General features: G+C 41.1%; 2 protein-coding genes and 1 pseudogene across 7 annotated transcripts; 1 reads left to right on the top strand and 2 right to left on the bottom strand.

Annotated features, from left to right (window-relative positions):
- Positions 1-4: 4 nt before the first annotated feature.
- Positions 5-812, bottom strand: LOC139771191 (uncharacterized; annotated as a pseudogene).
- A 2-nt stretch (positions 813-814) lies between these two features.
- Positions 815-14024, top strand: LOC139771207 (myogenesis-regulating glycosidase). 6 transcript variants are annotated; one of them, XM_071703795.1, is made up of 10 exons: positions 815-938; positions 3280-3557; positions 3933-4448; positions 4768-4853; positions 6783-6988; positions 8950-9086; positions 10486-10704; positions 10857-10967; positions 11427-12422; positions 12540-14024. In XM_071703795.1, exons 1-10 carry the CDS (start codon positions 894-896, stop codon positions 13444-13446), a joined length of 3501 nt encoding a protein of 1166 aa, XP_071559896.1. In that variant the 5' UTR covers positions 815-893; the 3' UTR covers positions 13447-14024. The 6 variants fall into 6 exon arrangements, with proteins under 6 accessions (XP_071559896.1, XP_071559895.1, XP_071559897.1 ...); XM_071703794.1 differs by having other exon boundaries at positions 816-938; positions 4762-4853; XM_071703796.1 differs by lacking the exons at positions 815-938; positions 3280-3557 and having other exon boundaries at positions 4402-4448; positions 4762-4849.
- On the bottom strand, positions 4483-9802 carry LOC139771215 (nucleoside diphosphate kinase homolog 5). The gene is made up of 6 exons (XM_071703828.1): positions 9565-9802; positions 6022-6240; positions 5540-5926; positions 5324-5462; positions 5132-5220; positions 4483-5032 (listed from the first exon to the last, which is right to left on the bottom strand). The coding sequence occupies exons 1-6, from the start codon at positions 9631-9633 to the stop codon at positions 4922-4924; spliced, it is 1014 nt and encodes a 337-aa protein (XP_071559929.1). The 5' UTR covers positions 9634-9802; the 3' UTR covers positions 4483-4921.
- Positions 14025-14667: the final 643 nt, after the last annotated feature.

Here is a 14667-nt window from a genome sequence, read left to right as displayed (position 1 = left end):
TTTTTTAATGGAGTGTCCTGCGCCCATTATTATTATAATTACGCATTATAGATAAAATAACGCGATAAACGCAATCTGTGCAATACAATTGTTGTTACGTAACGCGTAATCTGAAATGTATCTGATAACGTGAAGCGAATTCGCATACACGCAAGCAAACAATATCGAGATGAAATAATGCGACAGCTTTCCCAGTGCCGCAAAACATATTTGTCCTGAAAATGAGGACCGTCCAGGTGGAATCTTGAAAATTTTCGCAAAATAGAGAATTTTCAATGAGACCACCTTTTCCTCATTAATTCGCCGCGTTTCCAGACTTAAAACCAAACAATCTTGATTCGCGAGCAAATTGACAATAGGCTTACATATACAGGCACCAGTTCACGAATGCCGCATGCGGAGGGATTACAAACTCGCGTTGGAAATATCCCAGCGGAATGCGGCCGCGCTGCCCAGCGGAGAAGGATAACGCACGATGTTCCCCATTATAATTACTGCAATACTATCTCGGTTTAAAGTCCCCGATCGTAAAGTATGTAAGCACAAACAAGCTCGAAGCGAGTCGTGTACTCGCGGCTACGCAAGATTACCGTGTTCGCGATCACCAGTGTACAAAGTGGATGTACACATTCTACGTAATATACCTTTGTAACTGGCTGTATGCAGGCTCTCGCGTGTGCACGCGACCTCGTATACGCGATACCGATACATGCAAGGCGGTCTAAGAAGATATCGCTAAGTGGCCGCCGATATACGGAACGACAGATCAGTTTAAGACCACCTGCTCCGGAAGGTGGAACTCCTTTGTAGAGAAATCGCTTATCGCGGATTTAATCCAATCGCCGGCTTGACGCTAAGAACAGCTAAGAGGATCTTGTTGTAGTCTGAAAGAAATGGATCGTGTTAAAAGAAAGCGAAAGAAGGCTGGTGGTGAAAAGGTAGCTTTACCGTTTAAGTCGAATTTTATATGTGAATTGGATTCCTTAAAAAAATCTAATTAATATTCTAAATATTAAAATCTAAATTATTTCTTTACCTTTTTTAACATTTCTTAAGATATTCAAGTTTAAGTTATTTCTTTACAAGTTTATAGTATAAGAAATTTGAGAGCTCTTTTATTGTCATCTACGTTATTATAATAATTTATATAATTCTATTCCGTAGAATTAGAGCGACAACGTTTCTCGTGATTTCTGAAATGCTGTCAGTTTATATTTATATTCAAAATTTATAAAATTATAATTATAAGTTAAAGACAAGTATTATAATATTTGCGTGAGCTATTATCTTAGCAAACGCAGGATGCTTACAAAAGATTAAAATCTTTTTTTATTTGAAAACGTCCGCCTTATCGATGACGTTTCTCAAGATAACAGTTGAAGAAATTGACAATGTTAAATTATATTGGTATGTTCTAGCTAATATTACGTTGCAAATCTAATTATTATAGTTTAAAAAGAAGGTCAAATATATTATATAGAGCAATATAATAGCCTGATTATAATTTTAAATTACAGACCATAGCTCTGACAGATTAATTGTTTCACATCTGTAATTAACTTTTTACACCTATATAGGAGCTATATGTATAGCTTCTGTAATTCATTTGTCATTTTATTTGTTTATTTTACGCTCATTCTGTTACAAGAAAAGCCAACTGTAGTAACAGAAACTTTATAACAAGTTACTTTATTTTTTGCCGCTGTTTATTTCCAATGTATACAGTTTATATTAACTTATTTTAATATCAACTTCTAATTTTATCGAAGAATATTTTTTCATATTTGTTATCAAAGTCTAAAGATTTATTCTTGTTACAAAGCGAGATACGACATAAAAATGATTTAATAAATGATTTATTAATATACCTGACAATAACTTCATCTGCATTATTATCTAATCACATGCTGACGCTGACCTAAATTCTTAAGAAATCTCACGATTCTTCGGACACAATTTCATTATTTTACTGAGATGATCGACACAGTTTCATATCATCGTTCTAATATGCTGAAATAACAAGAAAAAATGCGTATCTGACTAAAAATTCCGATAATCAAGGAAAATGCATTGTATATCATGAAATACATTATTCCTTCAAATGTGTACCGAAATAGCATTAGTCTTAACTGCTATTTCAAACGTTTGCTTCGAAAAGAACAATAGTTTTACGCACGGAACTTGAAACGAATCGCGACAATTCGAATGTGCATGGATTTGCATCAAAGTAGATCGACGCTGCAAAGATTTTCCTGTTCCGTAACGCTCTGATGGATAATACTTCACGCTTTAACCAGCTCTTCTTGTCAGTCGTGACATAACAATCACATAAACAATCACTCGTTATGGATTTACGTGTCATTACGTAATGGAGCTAGCAGAAACAAATCGAACTGTCAAACCGTTCCACGCGATTCGCCTGTCTCGTCTATTCGGCAAATCGGTAAATGCCGAAGACTAAAGACGTTGAACTTCTTTGAAAAATTAGCATTGTCCTAGGTAGAACATAGAACTCGTAATGATATCCCGATGACGTCGTCGTGACTTTATTCATCGCTTAAAAGTTATCTGGACATGTCCAGGTGATTGTTAAGTGATGAATAAAGTCACGATAACGTCATCATGATGTCATTACGAGTTCTATGTTCCTAGGATGTTGCCGACAAATGATTCACGTTCAGTAGCAAAAGGCCGATGAGCTATTATAGTATAACATTATTGCGCTAGGATGAGCACGCGCCATCATTGATTCAAACTTACAGACGCTAAAAATGATCCATCAATTCGATCGGCGAATCGGTTGAAAACTATCGATTTACCAATGAGGTATTCATCCTACACCGTATTTTATTCGGAAAAACTCGTTGCTCGCATAAATTCATAGTTTTATTTGGCAAGAAATTTTTTATCTTATCCTGTTTTTACCAAGTCGCTGAAATTTCAATTAATTAATTTATTACTCCGAAAGAATCGCGGATCTCTTTTTTCCGCGAAGAAGATCGCTCGGGAGAATTTTCGAATTTCTCACGTCGACGTATCTTTCCCACGAGTGCGCTTTTATAATTGAGAGTCAGCCTCGTCCCGATCGGAATCAGACGCAAAGAGCGAGAGAGAGAGAGAGAGAGAGAAAGAGAGAGCGCGTCCACCGCGGATAACTTTAACGAGACTTAACGAGTCCACTCACACACGCGGCTCCAGCGATCGCCGTTCTCGCGTACCGCCCCTCCCACGCTGCCCAGATCTCTGTGATCATCATCTCGTCTCTGTTCTACGACGCAGAAAGTGCTGCTATCCATCGTCGATCCTTGGGACGTGAAGGTGGCCAGTGTTGATCCGATCGGACTGGCCGAACGACGGGGCGTCTCCCTGTCCGTCTTACCCTCTAATCAGGACGAGGGTGCCAGCCAGGAGTGCCCGGCCTTAGGCAGGTCCCTCAAGATACCGTCACCCTGGTACAAACCTGGTACCGGCTCCTCCGATCACGTCAGCTCCGCCAAATCCGAGAAATCGCCGTTGATCGATCCCATCTGGCTGGATCCTCGGTACCCATCACGAAGGTATCCTCAATTTCCTATCAATATGCTAATAATAAACGAACATTAAAATATATAAAGTTGTATTTAAATATAAATTATTATCATTCGCTTGATATAAATGAAATTTTGTATCATTAAAACTAATTGGTGAGAACAAAATGAGTCTCTTTTCTCTTTCTCCTTTTAAATCTCGTACTTTTAAACTAAATTCTATATAATCTTTATAATTACATATTAATATTTATTAATTAGACAAATTTCTTACAATGATCATGAACGTGATGGAAAATTATAGCATATCAATACTTAATTAGCATAAATTAACATAAATATTAACATAAATCGAAGTCATCGTTATTACACATGTTAATTTTTTAATGACGTCGCGTCTCGAAGGTCACCCGTCAACGGAACTGGCGATTCCCCGTCACCGAATCCATCCAAGGAAAGATCGCGAGATAACGGACAGAGAACCGGCGAGACAAGGCACGGCGACGAGGCGGGCGAGGTCGACAATGAATTAATCAAGGCTCCGCAGGAAATTAGCCGCGACGGTTTCGATGATGTGGACGGTACAGCGGCGGTGCGTGTGCGTTTCGAGATCGACGGAGCGGAGCCGAAGCGGAATGGAGTGCGATGTGAGAACGGACGGGATGTCGTCGACGGTGCGCCGCGAGTGTTGACGAAAAATCAGAGCGCGAACGATAATTCGAGGCCCGAGCAACGCGAACGGCGACCGATCGCGGGCGGAGTGAATGCGGTAAAGAGGCAGGAGAGTACCTCGCGGCGAACGGACCGTGGCGTGGAGGTCGGGAAGAACGAGGAAGACGCGATTGGCGAACGGGACTATTCTCGGATAAGCGGAGAGAAGCCAGCGATTGTCGAAATCGTTCAGTGCTTGGTGGAGTCCAGGTAATTATATACTGGAAATAAAATGTGTGCGTCGCGCGAGTAATATACTTTATTGCCACGTCTTCGTTTTCTCTCCCTCTCTCACTGTGTTCTGACTAAAACGATATACAGATAAGATAAAACAAATTCTCTCTGAAAAGAAGAGTTTTAGCTCTTCCAAGTTGTGGAGCAGTATTAAATAATTTTTACGAATATTTAATATTCTTTTAAATTTAATCATCAAACGAAAGACAAGGAAAAAATATAAAAATTCAGCAACGCGAGTTTTACTTTACACGGCAGAACTCTGAAATTTCTTTTTTTATGTTTCGAGGTACAGTCCACAAACCACCGCGGCGGAGAGGAGAGCCAAAAGGATGCCATCATGTCGTCGTCAAGAAACTTCGAAGAAAATAGATCTAGTGGGTAAGATGGGTATTGCATGTTAAAGTGTAGAACAGGTCGAGATGGTTCACGAGATGATTCAGAGAGAATTATGTCGGAATTAAAGCGAGATCTTCCGGTAGTTTAGGCTTATTAGGGTTGTTCAGGATCAGCCAGTGTGCCAACCATAATACAGGATCGGCCGGTCTGTGCTTGCAACACTGTAGAGAGAAATTTGTTTAGAATTAATTGAATAGGGGATTGAGACAAAACATCCACAAAATATACATGTAACTTTTCATTGGCAAGGATTACTTTACCAATGTTAGACCTTCGACTAGAACCGGGTTAATAGTGTCCCACAAAAAATCTTCAGCCGTCTCGTCTCTCAGCAAGGGCTCAGTTATAACTGAGAAAAAACAAGAAGAGACTTCTAGTTTGATATCGAAATAACTACTAAATGTTAAGAAAATTATGTATTGTGGAGAAACATGAAACGAAGAGAAATCTACATTCGGGGAAGAAAAAGTGGATCTCTTTCTCGGCCCGTTCGCGACCGCAGCTGCCATGGACAGCGTTCTTTATGTTGTCTCCTTTACGACCATATCTCGCTCGGATGCTGTCAGGAAAATACAAACGCGCTTCGGCCACCTGAGAAGCGATTCTTAAAATAAATCTCGATCAAAAGGAAAATTGTTTCTTAAAATATTATTCGAGGATTCTAATACCGTGGTTGGTCCTATGAGCCTCTTCCATTCTTCAACAGCGTTCTCCTTTGCTAATACGAACACTATAATGGATCCCGAAGACATGTACGCCACCAGATGAGGGAAACTCAGTTCGCCGAAGCGATTGCTGTAGAACTCTGCAACCTGTTCGGGTGTCAGCTGCAACCAACGGGTCTGGCAAATCTCAAATCCTTCCGCGTATATTCGACGCTCGATCTCCTTTCTGTAAACCACCGCTTCCGGCTTTATTATGGCCAACGTGTACTCGATGTCCGATTCCTCTTCAACGCTCTCCTTAACTCTGTCGGTCTCGAAACAGACCGGTGATAATTTAAGGCCCTCTTCTTCGCCAGAATAATCGTATTCCGTGGGACAAACGAATTTATACTGCAATTATCAACGTAATTATTCGTTTGCGACATCCCTACAGACAATTTTATTGCAATTTTAATCTTCGAAGACGTTTCTAATCGATAACCTACCGTCCTGCTAGATTCGCTAGAGAATTCCGTATCTGTCGACGAGGTTTTCGCAGAATCGCATGTGGTATCGCTGCTACTGGACTGCACAGAATCGATCGGCATCCGATCGGAGCCGATGGGAATTGTATGCTCAAGGATGTCCCTTCCAGGACGATACGGTGCAGGGCATTTCGAAAAAAGAGTTACAGTTTCGACTTTTCCAACCGTCTTGTCGTCTCGCTTTTGCGAACAGTCACACATTTTTATCTCGCCGAACACTTCTTTTAAGATTATTTTATTATGTCCGTTTTCATTCAAAACAGATTTGATCGCAGACACAATTTAATCTAATTTTCCTATTTATTTATGTCATTTATATTTGCGACGATTATGAAAGGTTATATCAGGCTAGATTTTTTGATATTTATTTGTTCTGCCGTCGTAATAAAAGTACCAACTTTTTTTTTTATTAACTCTAGTGATCTTCTTGATCTCCGATCGGTGCCGCCGCTTCAATTATCGCGATGTTTTCTTACGACAGTTTGCTCTGCGATAAGTTAGCATATAGGAACGTACCCACTTGCGTAGGTTCGTTTTTAACGCTAATATTGCGCGAATATTTATACACCGATAATGACTTCGAATTATGCAAATTTAGAGATTAATTATATTGTTGTCGATTGTTTAACATTATTTCCACAAAATTGCCTCACAACATGCTTTAACGCGTGCTTAAGTACTTGTGATTTTTATTCAATTATTCCTCTCGATTTGGTTTTCAGACTTTCCAGGCAAGCCGAATGATAATGCCAATGCTGTTATCAACGCAGTCAAGCAAGAGAATAATCGAAAAACCGCCAACGAGACGAACACGGTGAAAGTATTGCCGGAAGTGACAGCACTACGCGCCACGAATATAAGGAAGACCAGCATATCTATGCCCAGCAACCTCAACGAGATGGACGATCTTCGGATAGACAGACAAAACGTAAGTTGATTTTATATTAACTGATCGCACCGGCATTATAATTACCATCGCAGTAATTTGCATGCAAAAGTTCCTATATATGTCATAATACGTGTCATAAATAGAGTCCGAGAGATCTATCATTAAAACAGACGTCGAGGAGTCTTTGACGTCTCGTATAAACTTATGTAAATATTAGAAGAGGATGACGCAGAATGTATACTGACGGAAATATTCGTCAGGTGTCAAAAAAAAAAAAAGAGTAATATACGCTCGCCCGAAAGACTGAAGAAGGTTCCGAAAGTCAAACAACAACATTCCGCGTATTTCGCACCCACTGAATCAATATATATATGTTAGTCTCTCTAATGACGAGAATAACATCATATCGTAGCTGTCGATTTCGCGCGTTAGTGAAAAGAAGTTCCACCGTGGTCAGTTTGATTTCGGGTGATTGATACGCCACGATAGTTTTTCACTAAGGAAATAATTCGATCCGATCTGTATCTTCGAGTTATCCTTGGAAAGCCTCGTTTAACAATAATCAGTGATTGTTATATAAAGGTGCATGTTAACTTCATCGTCGGGCGAAGCGTTTTACATCGCGTTATACATTGCACGAAAGAAGCGGAGAAGCGCGAAAGTGGCGGAAAAGTAAACGATGAGTGGTATGGATCGGTATGAGTGGTGCGAGATGGATGTCAAGGATCACAGACACAGTTTGACGTATTCCTTGGAGAATGCCTTGGCTGACGTTAAGAAACACAAGCTGAACATCATTCACGAGGTGCGGTTAAAATTGCAATTTGCAGAACAAAATTGTGTGATGTGACAGATTCTTATAAGCATTTTGAAAACTCTGATTTAAGAGGAGAAATACATATCGCAGTAAATTAAAGAAAAAAATGTATATGAAAATTATGCGAATTTTCTATATTAAAAATAAAGAACATATATAACTCTCTCTTATAATCTTCAATTTCAGAAAAACCGGACAGATCCAAATTTTTATCTGTTAATCATCGTTCAATACAATATTTATGCTCGCGTGTCAGTTTAGAAAAAAAAACGAGATTTCTCAGCAATATGTTACGTAACGTTTATCGTTTGCAAGATCCTGCAATACACTTACCCACAAAAAACAAGCAGTTCTCACAAGGACATTCAATACGAACGATACCTTATCTCATACGATATTATTTTAGATTTGACACTTTTTTGACTGCATTTTTTTTATTTACTGCAAAAAGGAAAAATCTCTCGAATTCGTGAAGCTTTTTAATAATTTAGTTTTTAGTTTCAGATTAAAAAAACATATCAGCAATTTTTAATTGAACTGTGTAACGTATGAATATTTGTATTCAAGGAACATTGCCATACGATGTAATTAGCGTAACGCTAATGTTTTTAGAGCGAAGGTCGAAAAACGTGCTCGACGTTTTACTTGCCAAAAAATTCCATTTCATATTTGCTAAATTTTCCACTTGATATACGAGGTGCAATAAACGTTGCTGATAAGGAGTGCATTTCTGAATAGCGGTCGTTGTACTTGATTATTTATCAACCAACATCTCGCAATTTGTACGACATTGTTACGAATATTTCATATGTTTTCTTTTACAATTTTTCAATATTTATTTGAGAAAAAGAACTTTAAAGGCGAGAAGCATGAAAAAAATATAAGATCGAATAAAATATTAATTAATTAATAGTAGTTTTATCGATGTCGCATGATATTTTCTCGCGGATCGAATGTCAATAAAAAATAACGCGATATGCTTGATTTGCACATTTCGTGCAATCATGTCAAAGCGCAGTGTTGCTTTCGAAACATTAACGATCGATATAGATAGAGCGCAGATGAGCCTTGCTATTTGATCGGTAAAGATCGTTTACAGACTTGATCGACGATTTGTTTCATTGCACAGGTACCGGCGCGGTTTAGGCACGCTTATTCACACCTAAATTCCGAAATGTTGCAGGGTACTGCCTCGAAATTTACGAGGGCGGAGAGCGAGACCAGCAGCAGCGTGACTTTCAGTAACAGCGGCTCGACACCGAATGGAAGTCCTCTGGGATCCGAAACTGAAGAGGAAGCGAATGACGAAGAATTGGCCAAGTGAGTGTCAGACTCGGCAATCGATTAAGATTAAGAGACGAATCGGAGAAGAAAGGAAGATGTAAAAACCATGCAGTGACTCTGTGTGCCCTAGCTCGCGATTCTCTCATAAATTTGTACAAATTAGAAATAACACCATATAGCTTCGGTTAATTTAGTGTCAAAATTTTAATTTGTTTAATGGCGATTAAAATTTCGTCAGCCTAAGCCCTAAGCGGTTAATTGACTTCAGTCGATTTCTCGCAGATATAATTTGTGTGAAATCCAGGTGATGTTTTTCTACAATCTTTTGTGTCAAGTCTTAACTCAACGAATGATAATAGCGTGGGACAACATATATTACATGCCCGTCGTGTTTGCCATTCCAATATTGAGCTGGTTCGCACCTGTGTTAACCCGTTTCAACCGCTTAATAAATCTATAAATGCCCGATACCATCGGGCTTGAGACCGGAGGAACGGCTCTCCGTGTAGCTTACTCGCAGGAGACGGATACCTCGCCTGCAATTTTCTCTCGACGTTATGCGCTCTAAATGCGCAATTTGCATTGTAACACCCCACTAGACGCATACACGAGGTACTGTTTATCGTTCTCGCTTGCGGTCGCGTTCCGACTGAGCAGATGAAACGACCGTATCTATCTCTGACCGTGTTCACGGTCATCGTAAGCATCGTCAACGTCGGGGCCCGACCTTCCTTCATATCGCTTCAGGGTTATCGCGCTATAAGAGTTGGCTCCTGTAACCGCCAGTTTCGGTCAACAGTCACCGCTCGATCGCAATTACGGCTTCCTCGCTTTTTCGTACATGTATAATTGTTCAAAATTTTCTACTAGTCTCCTGACTTTTTTGCGCCAAATATATGAGTGCACGTTGAATCTTTAAGACACGTTTCTGTTTGTGATTGTGGTTTCCGCATCAAAAAAATGATGTAGTTCAAAGGATTGAAGTATAGATAGTGTCCAGTTAAAATATTAGCTAGAATATCAATTTACCGAAATATTAGTTTATTAATTTATCCATTGAAATATCAATATCTACTAAGACTACGAGATGATTCCCAGATATGATATCGGTAGCGCCGTATCGTTACAAAGGTACAATGATGTATATCGGTATCTTCAGAAATGTTAAATAGAGGAACACTATTTATTTAAGTCTACTTTAGATAATCTGTAATTATCACATCAAGATATAAAATTCTATTTATATAATTTTATACGTTGTATGTTATAATATATGTTTTAATATATATTTATGTATACATGTATGTTTTTATTCTTCGATGTTTTTCATATTACGTGGCAAAATTATAAACAGATTTTTATCTTAAATTCTGACACACACACACAAATTAGGTCGTCTAAAGTGGACTTTACATAATCAGTGGTGATTTTTCAGAGTGCCGCTGCAAGCTCCACCGCGCAGAAAAGGCAGAATAGTGTCGCCCTCGGTTAACGAAAAAATGGGGAACGACACTACGGAACTTTCGGGTGTGCAGAGCGCGACTTCCACAATAACCAGCGTGAATAGCATTAGCAGTCTTCTGAAGGAGAAACTACAGTTATCGTTACCGCAGGCGTTACGTAGCAGTGCAAGACGTCAGAATGCTGACTATAGGTAAGGCGATCAAAAGAAACTTTAATTAAATAATAAACAAAAATTAAATAATAAACATATTGAAATCTAATAGAAATTATTACGTCGATGGCTCATAATTACAGTAATTGTTTAAAGGCCATCTAATTTCTTAAGAAATTAACTTTCCGCAGGCTTAAAGCATTTGTTGGTATCCTGTTCCTTTGCATCGTCTTTCTCGTGGGATTCGCTCACATTTACTACACTCAGCATGTCTTGCAACGAGCTTATTTTGAGAAATTTAGGTGAGTACTCGCCGTTGCGATCGACAAAACGTTATTAAAATTATTTCGCGTATGTATATTGATGCATTATTCAAGGGATGGTATTTCGATAGTCGGCGGCATCGCTTGTCGTCTACTCTGAAATAACTTTCGGTCGTTTGCCCCTGCCAGGAAGCGCCTAATGGAATACATTAAGGCTCGTTTATCGTGCTGATCTCGTGCTAGTCTCAAAATGCGTATTCAATTGGTAACCCAACGTGCACGCTTAGCTTTTCAGGGGCTGCATTATCTTAGAATCGTGGGAGGGAGATCTCGATACCGATTATCCAATATTTTACGCAACAATTTTTCTTCATCAGTGTACATGTAGTCGAGCTTAATAAATATTTCCTACAATTTCCGCTTCATTATTTCTCGTGAACACCACGAGAAGCTTTCTCTCTAACAATATTTATTAATTTTCGTTAATTTTCTTTTTAGATTCAATAAAAACGAAAGGGTGATGAGAGTCTACAGCAGCACCGGGGCGGAGATTATCGCTGCTCGGCTTGGCGAGGGTATCCCATCGAACACGGGAGTGTATCCTTGCCTCCCCCATCATCAGCGACAGGACTCGGTCTGCCTCGAGTGGCTGCAACAGACGCGGCTTTACCTCGAGCATACGAAGCGCGAGGGTATGCACTGCTACCACGTCACCTGGCAGAGCCTGAGCCCTTACTACAATCCCAAGGACTGCTTCGACTGGTCCTCGAAAAGGGGTCATTGGTACGGCGCCGGTCAAATTCAAAACATGGTGTATCCGTTGGAACGCGGCCGCCTGGAGCTGAGCCCCTTCATCACGGGCGACGTGAGGAAACATCCCTTCGGCAACGTGCTGAAGAGATACTTCCTCAATTCGAAGGGCGCTACGATCCTGGTGGATCCCGAGACGCCGCTTTACGTCTCCATTAACGCCAATCGTACCAGCGACTTCTGCCTGCAGGCAAAACACGACGCCTTCGCCTACATCAATCACTTGACCCCGCTACCTCAGCTTAACTACACTATCTGCGCGACCGACAATATGAAGAGTCTGCATTCCTCGATGGCGGAGAAGTCCCTGTGGGACGGTCTGAAGCCCGATGAGCTGCACGCCGTTCATTCTCTGCTGTCCGAGCCGGTTTGGCAGATCTCGCCCACCAACGAGGCAGCTATTTACAATTATACGGAAGACGTAATCGCGCTGGGATTCCTTCGCCAAGGGCACGTTCTGCTGAGCGAGGAATGGCAGCCCAGCCCGGGTGATTTCGTCCTAGACGAAGAACGATTCCCCTCTATGGAGGAGACTATCAACATCATTCATCGCAGAGGATTTAGGATAGTCTTCACTATCCAGCCGTTTATCTCTACGGAATCCATCAACTTCAAGGACGCTGTCGCTAACAGATTATTGATCTCCGAGAGGGGAAGCGATCCTAGAATTCCGGCATTGACAAGGTTCTTAATCAAGATATTTCTCAATATAAATTACTATACGAATTGTCACATCTTATAATGGGTAATATTAATCTGACCGTGGAAAATATTTTAAAAAGGATTTATATTTAATTTCAGGTACAAGCAAATTAACAGCGCCGGCGTGCTCGACATCACGACCAACAAGACTTTGCCCTGGCTGCAAACAAAGCTCGAGAGTCTGATCATGAAATATCACGTAGACTCGTTCTATCTCGACCTGGGCACTGCCCAGGATATGCCGCACTACTACAAGTGCGAGCAGCCACTGACCAATCCCGACCATTACAAGACCATCTTTACCCGCTCGATACTGAGCACCATACCCGTGATCGGTGTCTCCAGCGCCATTTCCAGGCCACGGGCACCCGTCTTCGTGTCCCTGCCTCCCTTCCCGTCGTCTTGGAAGGCCATCAAGACCGTCATTCCAACTGTCCTCAGCTACGGTATGATCGGCTATCCGTTTATCATGCCAGGAGCGGTAGGCGGCGACGTGGCGCTTCCGATGTCGGACAACAATCCGGATAACGACTACGAGGTAGATCTGCCGGACAAGGAGCTCTACATCCGCTGGCTGCAGCTGTCCACCTTCTTGCCCGTGATCCGCTTCACCCATCTGCCGAGCAAGTACTCGGACGAGTCGGTCCTGGAGATCGCTAAAAGATTAACTACCTTGCGACAGAAAACGGTCACGCCGTTACTGAAGAAGTACGCGAACGAGACTCTGGACACCGGTCTGCCTATCATCAGGCCACTCTGGATGCTGGACCCGGCCGACCCGGCGTGCCACGTGGTGGTCGATGAATTTTCCGTGGGCGAGGAGTTGATCGTGGCGCCGGTGCTCTATTCCGGCAGCAGGCAGCGGGAGGTCTATCTGCCGGCTGGGGTCTGGAGGGACGGCATCGATGGGAGTTTGAGGAAGGGCTCGAGATGGATACACAATTACAGAGTAGCCGAGGATAAGGTCGCGTATTTCGTCAAGATGCCGGACAACACGAGATTCTGAGGGACGCGACGTCGCTTCGCCGTTTCGCGTCGCGACATCGTGTCACGGTGCTGCTGAAGAATCTCTGGAGATTGATGGATTTTGAAACGACGATCATTCGGATGTGATCCCGCTTCGTGCGACGACACGGTTCGCTCGTATGCCAAATGAATCATCACGAGGAACGTGTCTCGGGCGATCGATTTGTCAGCACGACGAATACCGACTGCTTATCTACGAATTTTTATCGACCCTTTATTGATATGCAAGATGAACTTGTTTTTCGGTAAATTCCGAAAATGCAGAAAAGTAATCGTGCAATTAGCAAATATACATGTCACTGCGTTTGACGAGAACTTTGCAAACGCGATATTCAATGTGTTAAATATCTAAAAAACTGCGATTACAATAATTAAATATCCGACATCGTGATCTTTGACAGAGAGTGCAGAGCAGGATTGTTACGTAGGGATAAATACTTAACGGCATGTAAAGCTATGAGAGATTTACACGTGCATTAGTCGAGCGTGCTATTCAATATTCAACGAACATATCGAGAAGATTTGATTTACAATAAAAGTATCCAATATGTTACTGTATTCTACGGATATTGAGATTATTGTACCATCAGTATCAGTACCATATTACAGCGCATATCATAGACCAAATATCGATACACATATCGAACGAGTAAGAAACAAGTGTAGATTTAACTTAAAGCTATATCAATTATATTTATTTTATCTAACAACATGATTTTATACCTCTACCAATTCTTTAGTGAGCTACTGATTTAGCGAAACTGATTTATATTATTTTTTTACATATTTTTTAGTGATATGAAGAAAAAAATAAAGAAGTGAGTACAATTGACGAGAATGCATCTGAATGCAGTTTTGCAGGGCGCACGGGGCTGTTTATTTTTTCTTTCTTTTTGTCACCATTACAAACTTACACGACATGTGAAACGAAACACAGTGAGCATGCAGAAGCGGGATACGAAACCGGGATGCGATTGCCGACTGATTTAACTTACGATGCTGCAGCCACGAAAAGATGTGTCTCACGTCACGATTGTCGCGACTCGAACATAGAGGTGTATCATCACATCATTTTCGCGTGTCTGCAGCATCCATTTCCGAAAATGCAGCGAGATCCCGTCCGGTCTTGATCCTTGTGCAAAAACATCTCGAACAGGCGGCTGATCTACGGTCGATCGACGAGGAGAAAATCAAGACGCGT

Source organism: Temnothorax nylanderi, unplaced genomic scaffold (assembly GCF_030848795.1).
Source record: "Temnothorax nylanderi isolate EJ_2023f unplaced genomic scaffold, tnyl_v1.0 TNYL_tig0037_pilon, whole genome shotgun sequence".
Taxonomy (NCBI): Eukaryota; Metazoa; Arthropoda; class Insecta; order Hymenoptera; family Formicidae; genus Temnothorax; species Temnothorax nylanderi.
This window is presented reverse-complemented; position numbering and strand designations above follow the sequence as displayed.